This window comes from Diorhabda carinulata, chromosome 6 (assembly GCF_026250575.1).
Source record: "Diorhabda carinulata isolate Delta chromosome 6, icDioCari1.1, whole genome shotgun sequence".
Lineage (NCBI taxonomy): Eukaryota > Metazoa > Arthropoda > Insecta > Coleoptera > Chrysomelidae > Diorhabda > Diorhabda carinulata.
The window spans coordinates 22,810,397-22,833,893 of NC_079465.1; the positions used below are offsets into that span (position 1 = coordinate 22,810,397).

The window sequence follows — 23,497 nt, forward strand, 5'->3', positions numbered from 1 at the left end:
AACTGAAAAATAATTATTTCTAATTAAATCTGTATTAAAATTAAATTTGGCAACATCGTTATAATAATTTTTCTTATAACAATTCTTCAAAACAACTTAACCTATAAACAATCAGTGGAATAATTTAGAACGTTATCATTTTGTCAAATGTCACTTGTCACAATTCGTATAAAAGAATTTACTGTTTTTTTTTTATTCAACTCGTATATATAAGAAAATATACTTTTTATTTATATATTTTGATTAATTTTAAACAAAAACTTTCTTAAATATTCATTTCTGAAACGTTTTTTATGTAGTAAGATCTTGTTAACAGATCATATGCATTTAACCTCAATGCAATAAATAGAGATTTACCTTTCCGTTTCCGCATCCCCCCGCTCCCTTAAAATAAGCGGTTTTATGAATACCGCCCATAGTAAATACATAAAACAACAAAACTAGATTTGAAAATGAGTGAACATATAGGTCAGTATTTACTGATACAGTGGCGGGGTATTTCTGTTATTTTTACTTAAACATTTATTTGTACAATGTTGAATACGAGGATGGTACCAAAAGTACCTGGTTTCGAGTTTGAAGACGCATATCAACAGTAAAATATTAGGTAACACAGTTTAGACGAGACCGTACGATCTGCGAACACCAGCAACGCAGTGGTTGACCGATTGGGTCCAAAAATGTTGAAAAAAATCCACAAAGCGATACTGGATGATGAATCGAGCTAGCAGACATTTCACAAAATGCGATACATCGCATATTAACTGAAAATTTGGACATAAGAAAGCTATGCGCAAAATGGGAGCTGCGTTTGCTCACAATTGAATAAAAACAGCATCTGGTACATGTTTGGCCGAATTTTTGGGCCGTTTTATAACCATGGGTACATCATTTCATACCCGAAACAAAAAAACAATGGACTGAAGAGAGAGGACCAGGTCCAAAGAAGGCAAAGACCATTCCAACTGCAGGTAAGGTCATGACGTCGGTTTTATGAGATAATTTTCATTGACTATTTTGAAAAAGGAACAACTATCAAAGATTGAGCGAAGAAATCAAGCAAAAACGGCCCCATTTGGCTAATAAGAAAATGACAATGCACCAGCTCACACATCCGTAAAAGTTATTTTTGGGACCATCCTCGTATATTTGAATCGTTATCACGTTAAAATATGATCTTATTTTGTTTATGGAAGACAAATAAAGATAAATAATATATTTTTTTATCGTTCTCATACTCTATTTATTAATTTCAACAAAGGAATAACTGTTAATATCATATCTTGTTATTAATTGCGAGAAAAGGCATTCACACTTAATCTATATTTAAAATTATATCGTTTCGAAGAATTATTTAACACGTAGCGACCTCTACGTAAGTTAGTGCGAGCTAATTATTTATAGCAAACAATCGAATTTTATTTTAAACTCAAAAAAATGTTGTGTTAGTGTTTTTATGATCATCCAAATTAGATTTTGCAAATTGAATAAAGTGTTTACCTCTATCGGTTTAGTTTATCTATGAATGAAGTGACAGATACTGTCATATTGATGTATAAAGACTGTCACTTGTCATAATACATTATTATTGTGTAAGTATTTTTATAAATATGGAGGGATGATATACAATAAATATTCTGTAGGATACAGGCATGTTGTTTTAACAAAATTGGTATTTTGATATTAGATTAGATGTAATGTAGATCGTCTATTATACGAATCGTCAGATGTAGTACGAATGTTCGATAAAAACGACTGAACAAATTAGGTATACAGTTCTAAGTAAACCAAAACGTCTTCGATGTCGAATTTCATTTAATAAACACATACTTTTGAACCAAATACAAATAGTATATATAGTTTCTTAGAAATAATTAATGTAAAATGTAAAATTCAATAATTCTTTGAAAATTTTACGAATGATTAAATTTCCGAAGTGTTTTTTTCGTTTTTTAAAAGAAAATTTACCATGGTGATGTATCAAAAAGTAGATATTTCAATGATATTGATATTTCATTGATCAAATAATATATTTTTTTAAAAAGATGATATTCTAAAGGGGGAATTTTTGATTGAAAATTAGGATGTTTTTCCCATATTAACTCAAAAATATGTTTAAACAAAGCAAAAAAAAATAAGTTTTCACCAAACTTCGTGAAAAAATGTAGATAGTTTTTAAGTAGATAAAGGAAATGTTTGCATAGAAAAAAAGTTTTGTTAGCGTTGGCCCTGATATAGGAGCTGTTTCTCTGCAGGACTGGGATTGTAGTGGTATATTTTGTTTTCTATTTTTTGTTTCGTTTATTTTTAATTTGAATAAGTAGTGAGTGGGTACACCAGGTTACAAGGAAACCTGCAACACCTAAGAAGAGTTTTTCTTGCATGGAATATTAATCGGAGACGATCTATAGCGAATACTACATTGAGTTGTTGGATCGTCTCGGCTTCATACGTCGAATGTTTCACCAAAACAATGCACTGATTAACAAGTCGATGACAACGATAGTTAAATTAAACTAATAGCTTCCTCATACACCGTATAGTCCAGATCTGGTTCCCAGTGACTACTGATGTCAAAAAAATGCTCACCGGTGAGAACTTCAGCTCAAATGCTGAAACTGAAGATTATTTTGACACAAAAGATAGAAGTTAGAGAAGCCTTTTCCCTTCAAAATCAAACCACATTATTTCCAATTTCCCACGTAGGGGAAAAATGAAATATTAATATTCAAAATTGAAAAAAAAACAGTTTGTTTTAACAAAAAATAAGGTTTAAATTCAAGATGAGTCCCATAAAAAAATTAATGTTTTTTAAAAACGATATTAATATCATATTAAACATTTTAAAACAATAAATTCCGAAAGTTCATCAACTCTATTTTACAGCGACGTCTGTGTTTGAATGCAGTAAGCAAATACAGATTCCTGTAATGTCGTTTTTTTCTGAACAGATTTCTGTAATCCCAATTTAATTGATGTATTTATTTTGTTGTGTATAAAGAATTATATTTATTGAAATAGCCCAGCTCGTTTTTAGATATAAAAATCAAATTTTTTTAAATTCAATTGTTTATTTGGTTTTATAGTTATCTCAGATTTCTAATTTCGTCGATTTAGCATAATTGGAAACGTCGGCGCATGTCCGTTTGATCTGTTGTTTAATAATATGGCAACTCGAGTGTCGAAGCACATTTCTCATGTAAAGTTGCGGTTTTTTGTTAGTCTTTATTTATAACATTGAATCAGTGCCCTAAAGTTGTATCTTGTAACGTTTTACAAATAAGTAAGTTGCGTTTAACTATTTGCTTTTATAATATATTTCAATTTAATTGAAGTTTGTTTTAAAACGAAAAGGATAATGATGTAAACTGAAACCATATGATAAATAGGGATCTCGATCTCAAATAAGACCTTTGGAGGTTTCTTTAGTTATAAGTCGAAAGTAGTTAACGAGATCACGTTGAATTTTATTATTGAATTGTTTATTTTAACGCCATGTCGTAAACCACGTTTTTATCTAAATATAAATTATTTAGTTTTACGAATTCATCCACTGTCTTAAAGGGTGAGAAAAAACTACTTTAGACATTTAATTTTATAGTGAACATGTGACAAAATATATATTTACAACAGTAGGTGATTATTTTATCTTTTTAATTCGTTAAGATTACGATCGTCAGCGCAATTATCCATTAAAAACGCTTGGTATGATAAAAAACAATAAAATACTTAAGGCATTATACTTATGCTTAATATTTTGTTGCTTTATTGATAAAGGATTTGAAAAAATTAACGTTAACTTTGTTTAACAGCAATTTCGACATCCCTCGTAAGTTTTTACCTGCGTTCTTAGTTGAAAAGACTTTTTAAAAAAATGTTCTCAAACAGGATTTCTAAATTTTCAAGGACAATTCATAGGCGTGGACTAAAATTTGATATTCTATCTTTCACATCAGGCTATTAGTGTAAAAAGTTAGTTTATATCGAGTTGTGTAAGTTATTTTCATATGAATTGCGTTTTTCAGTTTGATGTAGAAAATGACGAATTTCTAGTAGAATTAGAAATTATTTCTACTTTTATTAATAAAAAAATAATGTTTCTATCTTTTTGAAATCATGATTTTTTTTACTGTAAACAAATGAACCAAAGTCTCATGTAGATAAAAATATATCAAAAACAAGCACGTCTTAGATTAATTTAGAAGATTCGTTATTTCGATAATTTCAACTGTCAGCCTTGCGAAAATCCATAGAGTTCAAATTACAAATAGATAGAACGGTTTGTAGTACTTGAAGACAGAAATAGAGTTTACCACTGTCTAAAAACACTTGTTATCTTTCTTCTTTGCCGTTCCCACCTCTAGAAACTTTCACGTCATCACGATCCAAATAAAATAGATCAGAGAGAGATAAAAATTGGTTAATATTGAGGTTCTTTCTCTCTCTTGTCTTTGAAAACTGACTTTGTTCAAAATCAAGATTTGATTTGTCCCCCAAAACTGTTTTTTTGAAAAACAGAACGTCATTTGTCTTTGGAAACAGTCTTTTTTCAAAATCAGGCTGTCATTTGCCATTGAAAATTGTCTTTTTCTAAAATCAGATTGTGATTTGTCCCCCAAAAGTATTTTTTTCAAAATCAGACTGTAATTTGTCTTTGAAAATTGTCTTTTTCCAAAATCAAGATTTGATTTGTCTCCTAAAACTGTTTTTTTGAAAAACAGAACGTCATTTGTCTTTGGAAACTGTCTTTTTTCAAAATCAGGCTGTCATTTGTCATTGAAAATTGTCTTTTTCTAAAATCAGATTGTGATTTGTCCCCCAAAAGTATTTTTTTCAAAATCAGACTGTAATTTGTCTTTGAAAATTGTCTTTTTCCAAAATCAAGATTTGATTTGTCCCCCAAAACTGTTTTTTTGAAAAACAGAACGTCATTTGTCTTTGGAAACTGTCTTTTTTCAAAATCAGGCTGTCATTTGTCATTGAAAATTGTCTTTTTCTAAAATCAGATTGTGATTTGTCCCCCAAAAGTATTTTTTTCAAAATCAGACTGTAATTTGTCTTTGAAAATTGTCTTTTTCCAAAATCAAGATTTGATTTGTCCCCCAAAACTGTTTTTTTGAAAAACAGAACGTCATTTGTCTTTGGAAACTGTCTTTTTTCGAAATCAGACTGTCATTTGTTTTGGTAGCGGTCTTTTTTCAAACTCAGACTGTCATTTTTCAAAATCAAATCTTTATTTACCTTCGCGTTCTATTGGCAGTTATAAGTGAGGTTATAATTGGAATTTGTGAAAATTAATAATTGACGACTATCTAATTTATGTTGTATCCATTTTCAGAAGATCAAAATGTCGTTGACTGCGGTAAACGGTAAGTTATATTCCAAATAATCGTATCATTTATCAATTTATAAATATTATCTTTATTTTTATAGTAAAAATCAATTGAAAATTGAAGGATTTATATCATATAATCATTTATAACTCGATTATATAAAATAGTTTATTTATGGATTAAATCGCTTCGAAACGAAATGATCAAATTATAGTCCATTTGTTAATTTTTGTGAGAACCATTTATTGTTATTTCTTTCATTCCTCACTGTATAAAAGGACTATAATATTGTGGTTTGTGTTGAATATGAACTGATATCACAAAATAAAATGTCGTATATTTCCATTTTGATAAGATTTTTCATATCATTTACGGAAAGCGCTGGTTGTAATTGTGAAATGAAAATTTCATTACAAATTGAGATCGTTTTATATTGTTAGGTATTTAAAAGGTCGCGACCTTGAACTATAAATCCTTACGTAGCGAAAAGCTATAAATTAGTTCGGACGTCACTAAATGTCGTACCTGTCACAAAATATCGATTTTTATAACCTTTAGTCCATTCGAACGATACATTTACGTAGATTTTGTACAAATAAATGAAAAATCATTTTTGAGTTAATGAGGGACATTTTGAATTGGAATTATTATTTAGGGCAATCATAAATACAAATTTGAAACTTTAAAAAAAAATTCGATTTTGATAATTATTTTTTTTTTCATAATACGATGACTGGTTTAGTTAGTGAATAATTTTATGGATTTTTTAGCAATTTTTAGATCGAGCATGATACAAAATTTTGAAAAAGTTCGAATTATAACTTTTTTCAAAATCAGACTGTCATTTGTTTTAGAAACTGTCTTTTATAAAAATAAAATCTTCATTTGCTTTCGAAAGCTGCTTTTTCAAAATAAAATTTTTTCTTTGCCTTTCAAAACGGTTTTCTTGATTAATAAAACGTCATTTGCCCCCAAAAACTGTTTTTTTTCTGAAAAACAGTATGTCATCTGTCTCTGGAAACTGTTTTTTTTTTAAATCAAATTTTCTTCAGCCTTCCAAAACAGTTTTCTTGATTAATAGAACGTCATTCGTCTTTGGAAAATTTTTTTCCTACGAACACTGCTTTTTTGAAAACTAGAACGTCATTTGTCTTTGGAAACTGTTTTTTCCAAAATCAAACTGTTATTTGTCTTTGGAAACTGCAATTTTTCAAAAACAAATCTTCATTTACCTTCGAAAACTATTTTTTAAAAACCGAACGTCATCGGTGTGTAGGAACTGCCTTTTTTCAAACTCAGATCGTCATTTGTCTTTGGAAACTGTCTTTGCTCAAACTCCGACTGTCAGTTGTATTGGACACTGTATTTTTTAAAACTCAGAGTGTCATTTGTCTTTGGAAACTGTCTTTTCTTAAACTCCGACTGTTATTTGTCTTTGGAAACTGTCATTTTTTAAACTCAGACTGTTACTTGTCTTTAGAAACTGTCTTTTTTTCAACTTAGACTGTTATTTGTCTTTGGAAACTGTTTTTTTCCAAACTCAGACTGTTACTTGTCTTTGGAAACTGTCTTTTTTTCAACTTAGACTGTCATTTGTCTTTGGAAACTGTTTTTTTTTCAAACTCAGACTATTACTTGTCTTTAGAAACTGTCTTTTTTTCAACTTAGACTGTTATTTGTCTTTGGAAACTGTCTTTTTTAAAACTCAGACTGTCATTTGTCTTTGGAAACGTTATTTTTCCAAAATCAGATTGTCATTTGGATTGGATATGGTGGCAGTTCACTAATAGAGCTGATACCAGAGAATCTATAACATTCATTGATCCGATACCAAATTGTTCACTCTCGGCCATCAAAATCTCTCGATCTATCCCCAGTTGAACATATCTGGGACGTAATTGATCGCAAACTGTTAAATTTTCAGTGTCCTAAATCTTATAAACAATTTAGTCGCCGCTTCCAATCTTGAACAATTTATAAAAAAAATTATCAAAATCAAACCTTTTTTGTAAATTCCAATAATATGATAGAAAAAGAAATCACGGTTCGACGTTGCCAAATCTATTAAAAATTTCGAAATTATCTAAAAAATTACATTTCGATAAAGAAATAACAATTTAAATCTCGCAATCATTAACCGCGTTTGCTGATTCGTAACCTAAAAAGCCTTGAATATTATGAATATTACAATGAGAAAACAAAATCTTCAAGGTTGTATTCATCTGTTTAAAAAACTAGTCCGATGACGAATTGATTAATACCAATTGTTATATAAAATTTTTTGTTTGTCCAGTAACGATAACACGTGTTATACACACTCAATTTATATACATATTCATATATAGAGCGGAAGACAAAATAAAATCATCGATACTATACCGGGTGGCCTACTAAGAATCGCTTTCGTTTGAAAAGGAAACTGAATGAATGCGAATCGTCTCTGTCTCTTTAAGAAACATCATTTATCTTTGGGAACTGTCTTTTTCGAAATCAAGTTTCGATTGCCCGATGCCCCCGAAAACTGTTTTTTTTTTTTGAAAAACAAAACGTCATTTGTCTTTGCAAAATGTTTTTAATTTCAAAATAATATTTTTTTGCCTTTGAACACTGCTTTTTTGAGAAGTTATTTGTCTCTGGAAACTCTTTTATCAAAATAAAATGTTCATTTGCTTTCGAAAGCTGTTTTTTTTTAAATAAAATATTTTTTTGCCGTATTACGTAATAATAATACGTAATTTTCCCTTAAAACCAAACCGTCATGGGTCTTTTGGGGCTATTTTGACAATTATTTGTCTTTAGGGACTGTCTTTTGATAAACAACATGTCATATGTCTTTGGAAACTGTTTTTTGGAAGCTTTGGAAACTCAGAATGTTATTTGTCTTTGGAGACTGTCTTTTTTTCAAAATCAGACTCTCATTTGTTTTGGAAGCGGTCTTTTTTGAAACTCAGACTGTTATTTGTCTTTGGAATCAATCATTTTTCAAAATCAAATCTTTATTTACCTTCGAAAAATGTTTTTTTAAAAAACAGAATGGTATTTGTTTTTGGAAAATACGTTTTTTCAAAATCAAGTATTCATTAACCTTCTAAAAACTATTTTTTTGAAAAACAGAACGTCATTTGTCTTTGGAAACTGTATTTTTTCAAAATCAGACTGTCATTTGTCTCTGGAAACTGTCTTTTTTCAAAATCAAACTGCCTTTTATCAAAATAAAATCTTCATTTGCTTTCGAAAGCTGTTTTTTTTAAATAAAATCTTTTTGCCTTCAGATAAAGTTTTTTAAAAAGTAGAACGTCATTTGTCTTTGGACATTGTCTTTTTTCAAAATAGACTGTCATTTGTCTTTGGAAACTGTCTTTTTACATAAAAGAATATGTTATGTTTTCAGAATACGTAATTTTCTCTTAAAACCAAACTGTCATGGGTCTTTTGGGGCTATTTTGACCATTATTTGATTTTGGGGACTGTCTTTGAAAAACTACAATATATATGTCGTTGGAAACTGTCTTTTTCCGTCATGGCCTTTTGTAATAGTTTTGAGCTGTTTTCTATAGAATTTGGGTTCGAGTTAGAGCTTTTAATTAATAATAAACAATCGTGGCACCAACCTTGAAAATAAAATTTGCTTGAAATGCAAGTTACGGTAAATGATTTGCCAAAAACCTTTCTATAGAATTCAATATTTTCAGGATAATGTTGACGTAACTTTTCTTTGATTTTTTAACATAAAATTATATTTTTTTTTCTTCTTCGTATGTACCCAAACAGTTTTTTTCTGACCAAAACAATCGTTTCAGAATTTGCGCGGTTTTTTCCCCTACAGTTCATACAATTTAGATATTTATTTCAGGTACCCCTAAACAACCCCAAAGAAATGGAGAGTCGCAAGAGATCGAGGAAGAAGAAGAAGAAGACACTATACATTTGGAATATTTTGATGAGGCCCTTCAAGTCCATTTGCTGAAATCGTTGAACATGATGAGAAAAAACCGCCATTTCTGTGATGTTATACTATACGTATGTGCCTGACTGTGTCAAACGGCATATTTTTCAAGATTCAAATAATCACAAAGGAAATTAATTGTTTTTACGGGGGTAGAGGGGAAATATTCATCTCTAATTATGGAGTTTGCTAATTATTTTTTACAGTGTAATCGATGATTTTGACATAGTGATTATTTGAACCTGTAAAAATTGTTTTTGCAAACAGTCAGTTACACTACTGGACAGCTCTAATATCATCAAATTTGAAATTAATTTGACCAGTAGTGAGTAGATTTTAAGTCAGTAATATCAAAAAAAAACATAGTCGGTAGAATTAATTTGATCGCATGAAAATAACAAAAACAAAATTTAAAAAAAAAATAGTTGCAGTTTATTCGGGACCGTACGAAATAAAAAATTAGGTAAAAATACTTTTGATATGTCGTTCTTATTCCAGAAAGCCTTTAATTTTCTTTGTTTTAGAAAGATACGTGAAGTTAGGTGACGGTAATTTTTTTTTATTTTACCTTTCGCTTTTAAAAAAAAATTTACTGAAAAAGGAACGCCAAACATTTCGCTAGATGACTAAAAATAATTTATTCAACAGTCTATATTAGCGTTGCCATCACTTATTTTTTATGATAGAACCTTCTGACCTCAAATTTTTTATAAAACAAAATATTGAATCTCTACTCCAATCTCCCCCATTTTTATACAAAATTTCTCCCCTTACAAGCTTCTAAATAACACCCCCAAGCTGCAGATTCACATCCGAAATAATTATATGGTGGAAAATCTACAGGGCTGCTCAAAATATTCTCTTTTCCTGCGGAATTTTTCTCGCACCCCTCGTATATAACGTCAAAAACGTCAAATCTGGTAGCCTAGGATTCTTCAATTGTCCTATTGTTTCTTAGCACATTTTTTTCAAAAATCTATAAAATTTTGGATGAATTTCAAAGTTTTGAAAATTCGTTTATAAAAATTTCGAAAATTTGACGTTTAAACTATTGAAAAAATCAATAACGTCAACTGTTATTTCACAATAATCCTTTTATATCATACGAGGTGTGTAAAAAAATTGATACAATCGATCTGTCAACTACGAAAAGGATTCTAATCAATTACAATCTTTTGAAAATACGAAAATGACGTTATTTCAAGATATGTTTCGATTTCGAGAAAAGGAAAACATAAAAAACAGGATTCTTCTATTGTCCTTTTGTTTTTTAGCTTAATTTTCACGAAAATCTTGTATAAAGTGCAAAGTTTTGAAAATTCGTTTTTATAATTCACGATATCGCCAGATCCTTTTTAGAATTTTCAGTCTGATTATTTTTCGCAGAGACCTCGTATATTAATTGATTCCTGGTATAAAAAAATTTCGAAAATTTGACGTTTAAACTATTCAAAAAGTCAATAAAGTCAAATTCTATAGCCTGGGTGGCCACTCGATTATTCAGCCTCGCTGTAGTCTTCAAGAATTTGCTTCTGGAAACTGTTATTTCGTAATAATCCTTTTTTATCATACGAGGGGTATAAAAAATTTATACAATCGATCTGTCATCTACCAAATGACTTCTAATCGGTTACAATCTTTTGAAAATACGAAAATGACTTTATATCAAGATATATTGCAATTTCGAGATTAGAAAAACCCAAAAAACATGATTCTCCGATTGTCCTTTTGTTTTTTAGCCCAATTTTCACGAAAATCTTGTATAAAGTGCAACGTTTTTCAAACCTCGTATATAAATTGATTCTTGATATATAAAAATTTGAGGTTTAAACTATTGAAAAAGTCAATAACGTCAAATCCGGTTGCCTAGTAGCCTATTAGATAATTTTTCCCCTTTTTTTATTTATTCTAATACGAGGGGAGTTTCAAAAGTGTATTAATTTTTTTTTCGATTGATATTACAATCTAGCTTATAATGAACAGTTCCTTTTACGGTATATCATTTTCCAATAGCCAATACATTTTTTTTACATTGTCTTTTTTATTTCTCCGTATAGGTTGGTAATACTGAATTACACGCTCATCGGTCCGTGCTGGCCAGCGTTTCCCCATACCTGTTCGAATTGTTCTCGGCTGATCAAGAACAAAAACGAACCGAAAACGTGATCACCTACAAATTAAACGGAGGTTTCAATACGAGTGCTTTACAAATTTTAATTGATTACGCCTACACCGGTAAATTACAAGTGACTTACAAAAATGTGAGTGTGGATTTTTTGTTTTCCAAAATTATCTTATTGAAATTTTATATATTTTTTTTGTTTTTGGAAAGGTTAAAGCCGTTTTCTTATGCGCGAATAACTTGAAAATGGAAAGAGTTACGAAAATTTGCGGACAACATCTCATGAAACACCTTTCCGTTGAGAATTGTATCGAAATTAGATCTTTACCGGGTATAGCGAGAAATAAAGAATTCATTCAACAAGTTGATACGTATATTGCGAAAGAGGTAAATATATTTTGATATGTATCAATTTTTTCTTTAAAAAAATATTCTTAGGTTTATTCCCTCATTTACCCCATACACATTAAATCAACACAATTTGGTCCTTCGAGCCGGGTATAAATCGATAAATAATCTGGATGTATAGCCAAAAAGGCAAATTCTTCATTATTAAAACCAACTAACACTTTCTGGTCCTTCTAGTCTTCCATACATCATTTTTACCCGGCTCCAAGGACCAGATACCTCATTAAATAAACACGTCGTTAGGTCCTTCGAGCCGGATATCAACCAGCAATCTATTGAACTAATGTTTGATTTAAAATATTAAATTTTGATAACAAAGCGTCACAAACCGCAAAAAACTAGTAGTAATTATGTTACTAACCTCCAAATACGTATAGAAATATACATTATATCAGTTGACAAGTTCTAAAACTGAATTTTTACAAAAAATTGGATCCGAAAAGACAAATTTTTCATTATTAAAAGAAACTAACACTTTCTGGTCCTTCTAGTCTTCCATACATCATTTTTACCCGGCTCCAAGGACCAGATACCTCATTAAATAAACACGTCGCTAGGTCCTTCAAGCCGGATATCAACCAGCAATCTATGGAACTAATGTTTGATTTAAAATATTTAATTTTGATAACGAAGAGTTACAAACCGCAAAAAACTAGTAGTAATTATGTTTCTAACCTCCAAATACGTATAGAAATATACATTATATCAGTTGACAAGCTCTAAAATTGAATTTTTACAAAAAGTTGGATCCGAAAAGACAAATTTTTCATTATTATAACCAACTAACACTTTCTGGTCCTTCTAGCCTTTCATACATCGTTTTTACCCGGCTCCAAGGACCAGATACCTCATTAGATAAACACCTCGTTAGGTCCTTCGAGCCGGATATCAACCAGCAATCTATGGAACTAATGTTTGATTTAAAATATTAAATTTTGATAACAAAACGTCACAAACCGCAAAAAACTAGGAGTAATTATGTTTCTAACCTCCAAATACGTATAGAAATATACATTATATCAGTTGACAAGTTCTAAAACTGAATTTTTACAAAAAGTTGGATCCGAAAAGACAAATTTTTCATTATTAAAAGAAACTAACACTTTCTGGTCCTTCTAGTCTTCCATACATCATTTTTACCCGGCTCCAAGGACCAGATACCTCATTAAATAAACACGTCGCTAGGTCCTTCAAGCCGGATATCAACCAGCAATCTATGGAACTAATGTTTGATTTAAAATATTTAATTTTGATAACGAAGAGTTACAAACCGCAAAAAACTAGTAGTAATTATGTTTCTAACCTCCAAATACGTATAGAAATATACATTATATCAGTTGACAAGCTCTAAAATTGAATTTTTACAAAAAGTTGGATCCGAAAAGACAAATTTTTCATTATTATAACCAACTAACACTTTCTGGTCCTTCTAGCCTTTCATACATCGTTTTTACCCGGCTCCAAGGACCAGATACCTCATTAGATAAACACCTCGTTAGGTCCTTCGAGCCGGATATCAACCAGCAATCTATGGAACTAATGTTTGATTTAAAATATTTAATTTTGATAACGAAGAGTTACAAACCGCAAAAAACTAGTAGTAATTATGTTTCTAACCTCCAAATACGTATAGAAATATACATTATATCAGTTGACAAGCTCTAAAATTGAATTTTTACAAAAAGTTGGATCCGAAAAGACAAATTTTTCATTATTATAACCAACTAACACTTTCTGGTCCTTCTAGCCTTTCATACATCGTTTTTACCCGGCTCCAAGGACCAGATACCTCATTAGATAAACACCTCGTTAGGTCCTTCGAGCCGGATATCAACCAGCAATCTATGGAACTAATGTTTGATTTAAAATATTTAATTTTGATAACAAAACTTCACAAACCGCAAAAAACTAGGAGTAATTATGTTTCTAACCTCCAAATACGCATAGAAATTTACATTATATCAGTTGACAAGTTCTAAAATTGAATTTTTACAAAAAATGACAAATTTTCCATTATTAAAAAAACATTTTCTGGTCCTTCGAACCTACCATAAATCGTATTTTTCCGGCTCGAAGGACCAGATAAATTAAATGCGATATGAATATCTCCAACGTTTTCTAGTGTTTCAATGTTTATATTATTTTATCTTTTATTGATGTTTTAAAATTTCTAAACGTACTTATCTCTTTGAAATCTATTAAAATGATATCATAAAATCATCACAAAAATTCCATTGTTTTATCATCTAATCACTGATCAAATATAAGTGGGAAATTTTATTTGTTTGCTTTTCTAACATAAATTTATATTAAATTTTCAAAAATAAACGAGAGAAGACTAATTTTTTCTTGTCAGAATTGAAAGCTCGAAATAAGTCGAAACGTCATTTTTTTTATCTATTTTAAAATCTAATTTTGTATCAAATTTAAAGTAAAAAAAAACTTCTTATACACTACTGTCCAAAAATATATATACTCAAAAATGGGTTTCCCACGGTGACTTGATATATATATCGAAAACTACTGGTAATATTTTTTTAAAAAATTTGTATAGTTTTGATGAAAATAACTTCAGCAAAACGGAAAATTCTCGTAAAAAAATTTTCAGGACAATATTATTAGTAGTTTCCTTTCATCAGAAGCACTAGAACATTACCGTGTGATACTCCAATAAATCGATGTTTTTATATTTGTAATTCACGCAAATTTAGTAACCACAAATTGATTACGGATCGTTTCCTTCCCTAGTTTCCAGCCATTTGCAAAACAAGCAACATCTTAAACTTAAATTGCGCTCGTATCGAAGTACTCAATCAATCCAAAGAAGAAATGTCTTTGGTAAACCAAAATTCCTTATGCAGATTAGTATTGGAATGGGTGAAAAGGCAATTGAGTGAAGAGAGTCTCAAATTTTCCGATCTCATGGAAAAAACTTTCATGTTGTATCTCGCTTTAGATAATTCCCTTCAGGATTGTTCGAGTTTACCTTCAGGCGACATCAGCGACACCGAAATGGTGCAGGATTATAAAAAACTCTCCCTAAAAGTCAAACAGGTGAATATATAAACGTAATTGTTGCGGGACTGTGGCAAATCAAACACCAAAAATGTACTATTTTTAATATTTATTCAAAGATTTCGAATTACTACGTATTCATCGTCGGGGACTGAGATTATGGTGAAAATATATATATGGAGATATCAAATTTAAAAAACAATTTTCAATAATTGAACTGAAATTGTTATGAATTTGGAAAAATTTTGAAAATCATTACGTTAAAAATGACAATTGTGAAGTTTATTGATTTTCGCTGCTATTAAATTGTTTTCTTTTTTAAATTGATATCAATAAACTTCATATGTCGTCGTGTACAACTAACGTACGGATCTGGACTACTACAAACTGTGATTTTCAGTCTCTGAAGACGAGAACTTTGTTATCGAAACGCTAATATCAGACAGTGTAATTATGAGTGTTGGTGTGACTATCACCAACGGTTCCATAAAATCCAACTTGGAGGACAGGACAGTTAAGATGATGTGGGAAACCGAAACAAACAAAAAGAACAAGAGAATCAGACCTAGAAGTAAATGGAATGTAACAAAGATGATTGAACTGGAGACGGACTAAATAGGAAGAAGAGAAAGATAGAATTGAATTAGAAAGTGTACACTTTGATGTTTGATTTGCCACGATTCCACAACGAAAAAGGTTTTGAGTAATTGTTTGTTCAGGGAGTGAGTAAACCTAAGAGGAAAGTATTGGGACAACCGTTGAAACCTCGGGTATTAATTTACAATCGAGAAATCGGGGAAGAATTGGAAAACGAATTAGAACCCGATTGGAATCTTATAGGTGTCACTAGCGTCGGGGAACACAGTTTTTTAGCTCTAATGACTTTGGGAGGGAAATTGTCGACTCTGTCAGTACAACTCAAGTAAGATTATTTTATATATTTTTTTTAGTTTCGTTTTATTGATATTTTTATTTTCTAAAGGTTGAATACACCTTCTACGCCGTCTCCGGTATTAACGCCGGACGTAAGTAGATCGACTAGCGAAGAAAAACCGGATTTGTATTGCGCAATAGCGAATATGTCGTGTCACAGATGCGCACTCGGGTGCGGTAATTTCAATAATACTTTGATCGTTTGCGGTGAGTAATAGTCGATAAACGAATCGAATAAAATTGAAATATTCTAGAACATTTTAGAATATTCTGAATTCCCAATCGTCTCGACGATTTTTCGCACTGTAGTCGCTATTACATTCTTTTCCCGCTTTATTTTGTCGTTCCTATGCTTTTTTTCTTAAATTTTCCGAAAAAATAGGAAAAATGGTAAAAAAAATTAATGAAAAATGTTAATTTTTCGATTTTGAAAAATCTTATAAATTGTAGATTTCAAAATTAGATTTCATTTTTGTTTTCAATAAGTAACAAAAATAAAAATATTTTTTTGAAAATGTTGATTTAATTGATTTTATTCCGAATTATTCGTTTTTGTGTTAATTTGAAAGATACGTCAATATTAAAAAAAAAAACAATTTTAGGGGAATTTTTGGTTTTTGAAATTTTTTATTGATCAAAAAGTGTTTAAATGTTGGATTTCGAACTGGGGTCCCATTTTTGTTTTAAATTTTCCGAAAAAATAGACAAATTGAGAAAAAATCATTGGTAATGTTAAATTTTTTATTTTTCAAAATTTTTAATTATTTATTTAACTGATTTAAACCATTGAATTCTTATTCTTTTTTCAAAAATAGTTCGAAAAATAATTTTTTTGGAAAAAATTTCAAATCCAATTCTAGAAGTCGAATTTATAGTTTTAAAATATTTTATTGGTAAAAAAGGATTGGAATTTTGGATTACGAACCGCAGTTTCATTTTTGTCTCAAGTGCGTCAAAAAAAATTATTAAAAAAAGTTGATTTCTCACAATTAAAAAAAAATAAATAAAAAATTCATTTTATCACTTGTAAAAAAGTTATTAATAATAATAAGTAATTAACTTTATTTTTCTGATTTTTTTTGGTCAAAAAAGTGTTAAAATCTTAGTTTTTAAAATTAAGCCTAATTTTTATAGTAAATTATCCGAAAAAATGAAGAAAATGAAAAAAAAAATCAATTTTTTATGACCAAACATTTACCAAAAAAAATATAAAAACTTTATTTTATTGTAAAAAAATTTATTAAATATTATATAAAGACTCTCAAATTATTTTTCAAATTTCAAAAACAAGGGGGGCTACTATATAATCATATAACTTTTTACATGTTTCAATCAACTTTCTCATGCATTATTTTTGATTTTGATAATTTCTCATCATCTTATCGTCTATTAATGAATAATTTAATATTTTATTTAAAAAAAAAGAAAATAATTTTCTCCAATTTTCAACTTTTTAAACCTTTTTATATATTTTTCGTGCTGATTTGTTTCTTATCGATGAAAATCAGATTAAAAAAAATTAATTTAAAGAACATTTTAAAAAAATTATTTGTCGAATTTCTCAAACTAGGGGAGCTACCTTATAATTATATAACTTTTAACATGTTTTAATGCATTTTTTTATACATTATTTTTTATTTTGATAATTTTTCATCATCTTATCGTTTATTAAGAAATTATTTAATATTTTAATAAAATAAAAATAATTTTATTTAATTTTTAATTTTTTAAACCTTTTATATATTTTTCGTGCTGATTTGTTTCTTTTCGACGAAAATCAGTTAAAAAAAACTGATTTTCATGGAAAAAAAAACAAAAAAATTAAAAAAAATATTTACTAAACAATTAAAAACATTTAGGGGGCTACGATCGAACGGAATGTTTAAAATCCGTCGAACAATACATACCGGAAACGAACACATGGAAAACCCTTCCTCAAATGAGGGAAAACAGAGGGCGCTTCAAAATCGCCGTCCTCGACGACAAAATCTACGCCATCGGTACGTTTACCCCACCCCCCCCTCAAAATTTTCCCTATTATTCATAAATTTTCCTTTACAGGCGGCAGCAACGGCACAACGGAATTAGATTCAGTCGAAATGCTCGACATGTCTATAGGTAAATGGGTAAAAATGCCCAAAATGCCTTTAGCGCGAAGCAATATGGGCGTTTGTACGCTCGACAAAAAAATATATTGCATAGGGGGATGGAACGGACAAGTCGGTATCAAACAATGCCACGTATACGACCCCGAAACGGCCGCTTGGACGCCGATCGCAAATTTAAACGCCGGTAAAGAAAAAAAAACAAATAAACATCCACCCTGTATATATTTTTTCGAAATTAATAATTTTTTTTATGATTTAGGACGATACCAAGCCGGTGTGACCGCTTACAATAACTTGGTGTACGCCATAGGGGGTTCGGACGCTTGGAATTGTCTTTCCTCCGTGGAGTATTACAACCCTGAAGATGATACGTGGAACATATCGAAACCTATAATAACAGCTAGAAGAGGTTGCGGTTTATCGGTGTTTAATAACAAATTGTACGTGATCGGCGGTTCGGATGGTTCGCATTCTTTGAATACCACGGAAATATTCGACGAGGAGACGCAGACTTGGTCCTTCGGACCTTGTATGACTACACCGAGGGCTAATATGGAAGTGGCGGTTGTCGGGGATCGGTTATACGCCGTCGGAGGGTTTTCAGGTGGGTATTTTTCATTCCCCACCAGGTTTATTTGATTTTTTTGTTCTTTGTAGGGAAAACCTTTTTGAATACCATCGAATATTTGGACGAGAAAAGTAACGAATGGACGACGTTCGTACCGAAAGGTAGTTGCGAAATGTTGGCTAGAAGGAAACCCAGGAGTCGCAGGAATTCGAGGAAGAGCGTTTCGGAGGATAAAAAATCGATTAGTTCTCCTCCTTCGGATATTATGGAAATTAACGTGACGAATCAGGATAAAAGGATCGAAGATAATCTATAAGGATGTTTTTTTTTATTTTTATTATTTTTTTTTTGGTAAATAATGTCGTATATAAATCTTGAATCACACTATTATATATAAATATATATGATAGGGGTTTGTATTATCCGAAATAAGTATTATATTCGTGTTGTACTGAATCATTTTATTTTTTGTTTTGTTTTATTGGAACAGATTTTCTGATTTCAGTGAGAAACTTTTTTTTCTGGGATGTATTGTATGAAGTGATTGCTTTGTTTAATTTTTTTTAATTGTGGTACAATTTTTTATGTTTTTTTTTTTCGATTTTTGGTGATGAAAAAAGCCTTTAGATCAGTTTTGAGGTTATTGAAATCGATATTTGATGATTTGGTGTATAAATTTTGATTTTTTACTTTGTTAATCAATCAAAAAGAGTCAAAACAGTGTTTGTTGCTTGCTTTTTTCAATATTTTCGATTTTTATTATGTTTTTTGGATTTTTGTTGATAAAATGTATCTCTGGATCAGTTTTGTGATTAGGTTGATCAATTTTTAATGATCTAGTTTCTAAATTTTGCTTCTTTCACTTTGTAATCGTGGCACAAAAAAGTGTTTGGTTATTGCTTTTTTACAATATTTGCAATAGGTGGTACAATTTTCATCTTTTTCAGAATTTTTTGTAACAAAAAATTTACATTGAACAGAATTTATGGCAAGCGATATCGATTTACAACAATTTAGTATCTAAATTTTACTTTTTGACTTTGTTAATCAATTAAAAAGAGTAAAAAAAGTGTTTGGTGATTGATTCCTTCAATCTTTTCGGTTTGCAGCCCATTTTTTGCATTTTTAATGATAAAAATAGACTTTTGATTAAATTTGTGGTTATTAAGATCGATATTTCATGATTTAGTATCTAAATTTTGCTTTTTCATTTTATTAATCAACAAAAAAGTGTTTGGCGAGTGCCTCCTTCAATATTTTAAATTTGTGGTGCATTTATTCAATATTTATTTGTATTTTTAATGATAAAAATGGAATGTTGTCACTATTGACGCTACCAATTCCAATATCACCATTGACATCACTATTGCTCTAATTTTGATCACATATATATGCCACTAAACCTTATTTTGTTACTGTCAAATCCATTTTGTCACTATTGACGCTACTAATTCCAATATTGACACTAGTGACATCACTATTGCTCTAATTTTATCACTATAGCTCTCCCTGCAAGTTAACGAAAATCATTAAAAAGTACTTATCACTGTGTTAGCTCTATTACTTGAAACAATGGCAAATACCACTAACGAAACTAATATAAAAACATCGTTTTTTTTTTAATTTTTGATCACCATTCAGATGAATATCCATGTTCAAACTGATTTGAAATTGTAAAACAATACGAATTCAAAAAATATCTTGTGAAACACCAAAAATTCGATTTGTAAACGTTCATTTTGTAAATTGAGAACGGTTCTAAAGGATCTCAACGGTCCTTTTGGTCTTTTTATTTATATAAAAACCGCCGAATTAAGTTGAGGTTTCACTGGGGAGGCAATAAAAAAGAAATGAATAGTTCCTTCGATACATATTGATCAGTATTATACTCATTTAACGATATATCCTCCAATATTACCTGATTCAGCACTGGGCATTTAAATATGTCAATTTAGTACAATCAGTAGTTAATTTGTCATAGAAAAGTGATCACTTGGGGCAATTGTCGCTGCAAAAATATTTTTTTACAAAACAAATTGTTTTTCCAACATATTCCGAAGGCATTAGGTTTATTTCTGATGAACCTATAATAAGAGATATTTATATAAATGATCATTTCTCTTATAGGTAATTTGTGGTTAATTAATAAATGTTTTATTATAAAAAATACGTTTTATTTTTCTCTTTTTTTACAAAAAAAAATCAAATCAACCGACTAACCAAAGTAAGTCACCAGTTTTAATATTTTCAGTTAAAAATTGTGTAATTTGTTGGTAATTAATCCTCAACTTCGGTATTTTCTAATTTACCGGTTCGAAATAACAAAATAAAATTATTTATACTTTTAATAAGTGGATATGATATGATTATAAATATATATATATATATATATATATATATATATATATATATATATATATATATACGTTTTATAACCTCGTAATTAGACCATGTAGTGACCAAATAGGAATCTATACACTAACTACGAATAAAATTAACTTCATTCGTTGAAACTATTTTGGAGACTCTGGAAAAAATCGTTTTGATGTTAGTCCAGCTCTTTATAGATTACAAACAAGCTTATGACAGTGTTGATCGATCTTACTTCTACAGCATCCTGCGTCTTTTTGACTTTCCATCGTAACTTATGGTGCGGATTATGTTAGCTGAGACCCTCTTTAACATGAAAACACTAAAACGAGTCATCAGAAATGTCAAATTTTATAGAAGAGCAACTCTGCTCGACAGAAAGTGGAGTACCTGGCCTACGCTGATGACGTTGATCTACTCAGTCGAAGGAAGCGGAAACTGGTGGAGAGATTTGAGCAGCTGGAAGAGGATTCTTGTAGAGCGGGGCTCACCAATAACGAGTCCAAAACAAAATACATGGTTATGTCAAGGAAAGTTTATGTTTGAAAATCTAGGACCACTAGTGACATAAAATAATGACTACTCGATAGAAATAAGAGGCAAACGATGATTGGATGGTATCGAAGAGGATCTTCGACGGTTAGGTGTGAGGTAAAGACGCCGAGAGTTTGACCGTAATGACTGGAGGAATGTAGTAGACGAGACCCAAGCTCTTTGAGGATCCAGTAGTAGTAGTAGTAATTTTGCAACTTTTTCGGCCAAAACAGCAGCTCACCTAACTGTTAAGAAGAAGAATTGTACAAAACGTAGTGATATTTCATTTAAACTAAGGCGTGTTTTAACCCCAAACGTCAGTTAAAACCATAGATATCGATTATTTATTTATAGATAGCGTTCACCAACAAACGATAATTTAACCATTATTTCGGTGGTTTTGGGATAGATTAAACTTTAGTTTCGTATGTTTTCGGAGCGGTCTTTTGGTTGATAGCAAGTATTGTTGAAGGAACCGTCCACAGCCGGAATTGCACGGGAAATATTACAAGAATGGTTCCGATTAGCAGTTTGGAACGAACCTAAATAATATGGTGGTATTTGTCATTTATCAGTTGTCTACAGTTGCGTGACAGCTCGGAGTTCTGTGTCAGATCGAAATGGTGTTTGTTGTGAAAAAGTTTAAACAATATTATTGAATTTTTAAAAATTCGAATATGGCTAATCATTATGAAGTACCAAACTGGTAAAACATTATTTTTAAACTAGCCTCAATATTTATCATAATGATTTGAGGTTAAGTCGAATATCTTTATTTTAGGGCTGGGAAACCACCAGTAGGTCTTCATTTAGACGTATTAAAAGGTGATAAATTAATTCAGAAGCTTATGATTGACGAGAAAAAATGTTATCTATTCGGCAGGAATTCCCAAATGAATGATTTTTGCATTGATCACGCTTCTTGTTCCAGGGTACATGCAGCTTTTGTCTGGCACAAACATCTCAACAGAGCTTTCCTAGTAGATCTCGGTAGCAGTAAGTATTCGATTTATAATTATATAAAATTCCATATTTATATGATTAAAAATAATGTTTGTAATTTAGCACATGGTACTTTTATTGGAAATTTACGTTTAGAAGGATACAAACCTACGCAACTTCCGATTGATTCTAGTTTTCATTTTGGGGCTTCTACGAGAAATTATATCATTAGGGAAAGACCCCAAACTGGAATTAGACCGATTATAGATGAAATTGAAAAAGCTGGTGAAGAATCCGAGGGAGGATTGTTGGGTTTACCGGAAACGGAAACTGAATTGGACGTAAGTAACTTTTCAAATTAAATCATTTAATACAATGATTAATTTTATTGTTTCACAGAATCTAACAGAATTTAACACAGCGCATAATAGGAGAATATCAATGTTGGGTATATCAGATGATACTGAAAAAAGGGGTAGCAGAAAACGTAAACGACAGTATGTTTCCTTCAATGAAGACGACGAAATAATTAACCCTGAAGACGTAGATCCCAGTATAGGCCGATTTAGGAATCTAGTACAAACGACTGTCGTCCCGATGTCGTCCAAGAGAATCAAAATGGGGGAAAGTTTAGGAGTAACGTCACCGGAATTCAAACAACCGAAAACTATACACCACCCCAACGTCACCATTCCGGATTTGTACAACGATTTACCCCCGGAATCCCATCAAACCGGTTCTGGTAATTTGGGCATGTACAGTTCGTTAAGTTCTAGGTTGGGTATCGTTTTGCCAAATCCGGCGCCGGAAATCGATATGGGACATTCTTTCACCAATAACACACCGTTTGTACCCCAACAGGTGCAGGCTGCGGATTCTATGGAGCCGAAGAAGAAGAAGTACGCCAAGGAGGCTTGGCCGGGAAAGAAATCCATTCAAACGTTGTTAGTGTGATTATAAAAATGGTGGCGTTTCAAGTTTCGTTCCAGGGGCTGAATTGAATTTTGAATAAAACAAATTTTTTATTTTCGTTTTAATCTCCTTTCGATCTAATCGTTTTGATTGATTACCGTTACATTTTTCTACGTTCTAATGCGTTTTTGTACATTTAAATTGAAATTTTTCTTACGGGGCGCGTCACAAAAATGTATAAGTGTAAATTTTGGAAAAAAACTTTGTTTAATAAAAAATTACAGAATATTGTTTTGTGCAAATGAT

At 30.5% G+C, this 23,497-nt stretch overlaps 2 protein-coding genes across 2 annotated transcripts; both read left to right on the forward strand.

Annotated features, from left to right (window-relative positions):
• The first annotated feature begins 3,098 nt into the window (after window positions 1–3,098).
• LOC130894855 (influenza virus NS1A-binding protein-like) lies at window positions 3,099–18,889 on the forward strand. Its single transcript, XM_057801871.1, has 12 exons — window positions 3,099–3,283; window positions 5,339–5,369; window positions 9,187–9,353; window positions 11,337–11,540; window positions 11,612–11,788; window positions 14,558–14,863; window positions 15,544–15,746; window positions 15,807–15,964; window positions 17,617–17,757; window positions 17,819–18,049; window positions 18,125–18,469; window positions 18,523–18,889. The coding sequence occupies exons 2-12, from the start codon at window positions 5,348–5,350 to the stop codon at window positions 18,747–18,749; spliced, it is 2,181 nt and encodes a 726-aa protein (XP_057657854.1). The 5' UTR covers window positions 3,099–3,283; window positions 5,339–5,347; the 3' UTR covers window positions 18,750–18,889.
• Window positions 18,890–21,686: 2,797 nt separating this feature from the next.
• On the forward strand, window positions 21,687–23,497 carry LOC130895500 (nuclear inhibitor of protein phosphatase 1). The gene is made up of 4 exons (XM_057802826.1): window positions 21,687–22,043; window positions 22,119–22,333; window positions 22,403–22,620; window positions 22,679–23,497. Exons 1-4 carry the CDS (start codon window positions 22,015–22,017, stop codon window positions 23,231–23,233), a joined length of 1,017 nt encoding a protein of 338 aa, XP_057658809.1. The 5' UTR covers window positions 21,687–22,014; the 3' UTR covers window positions 23,234–23,497.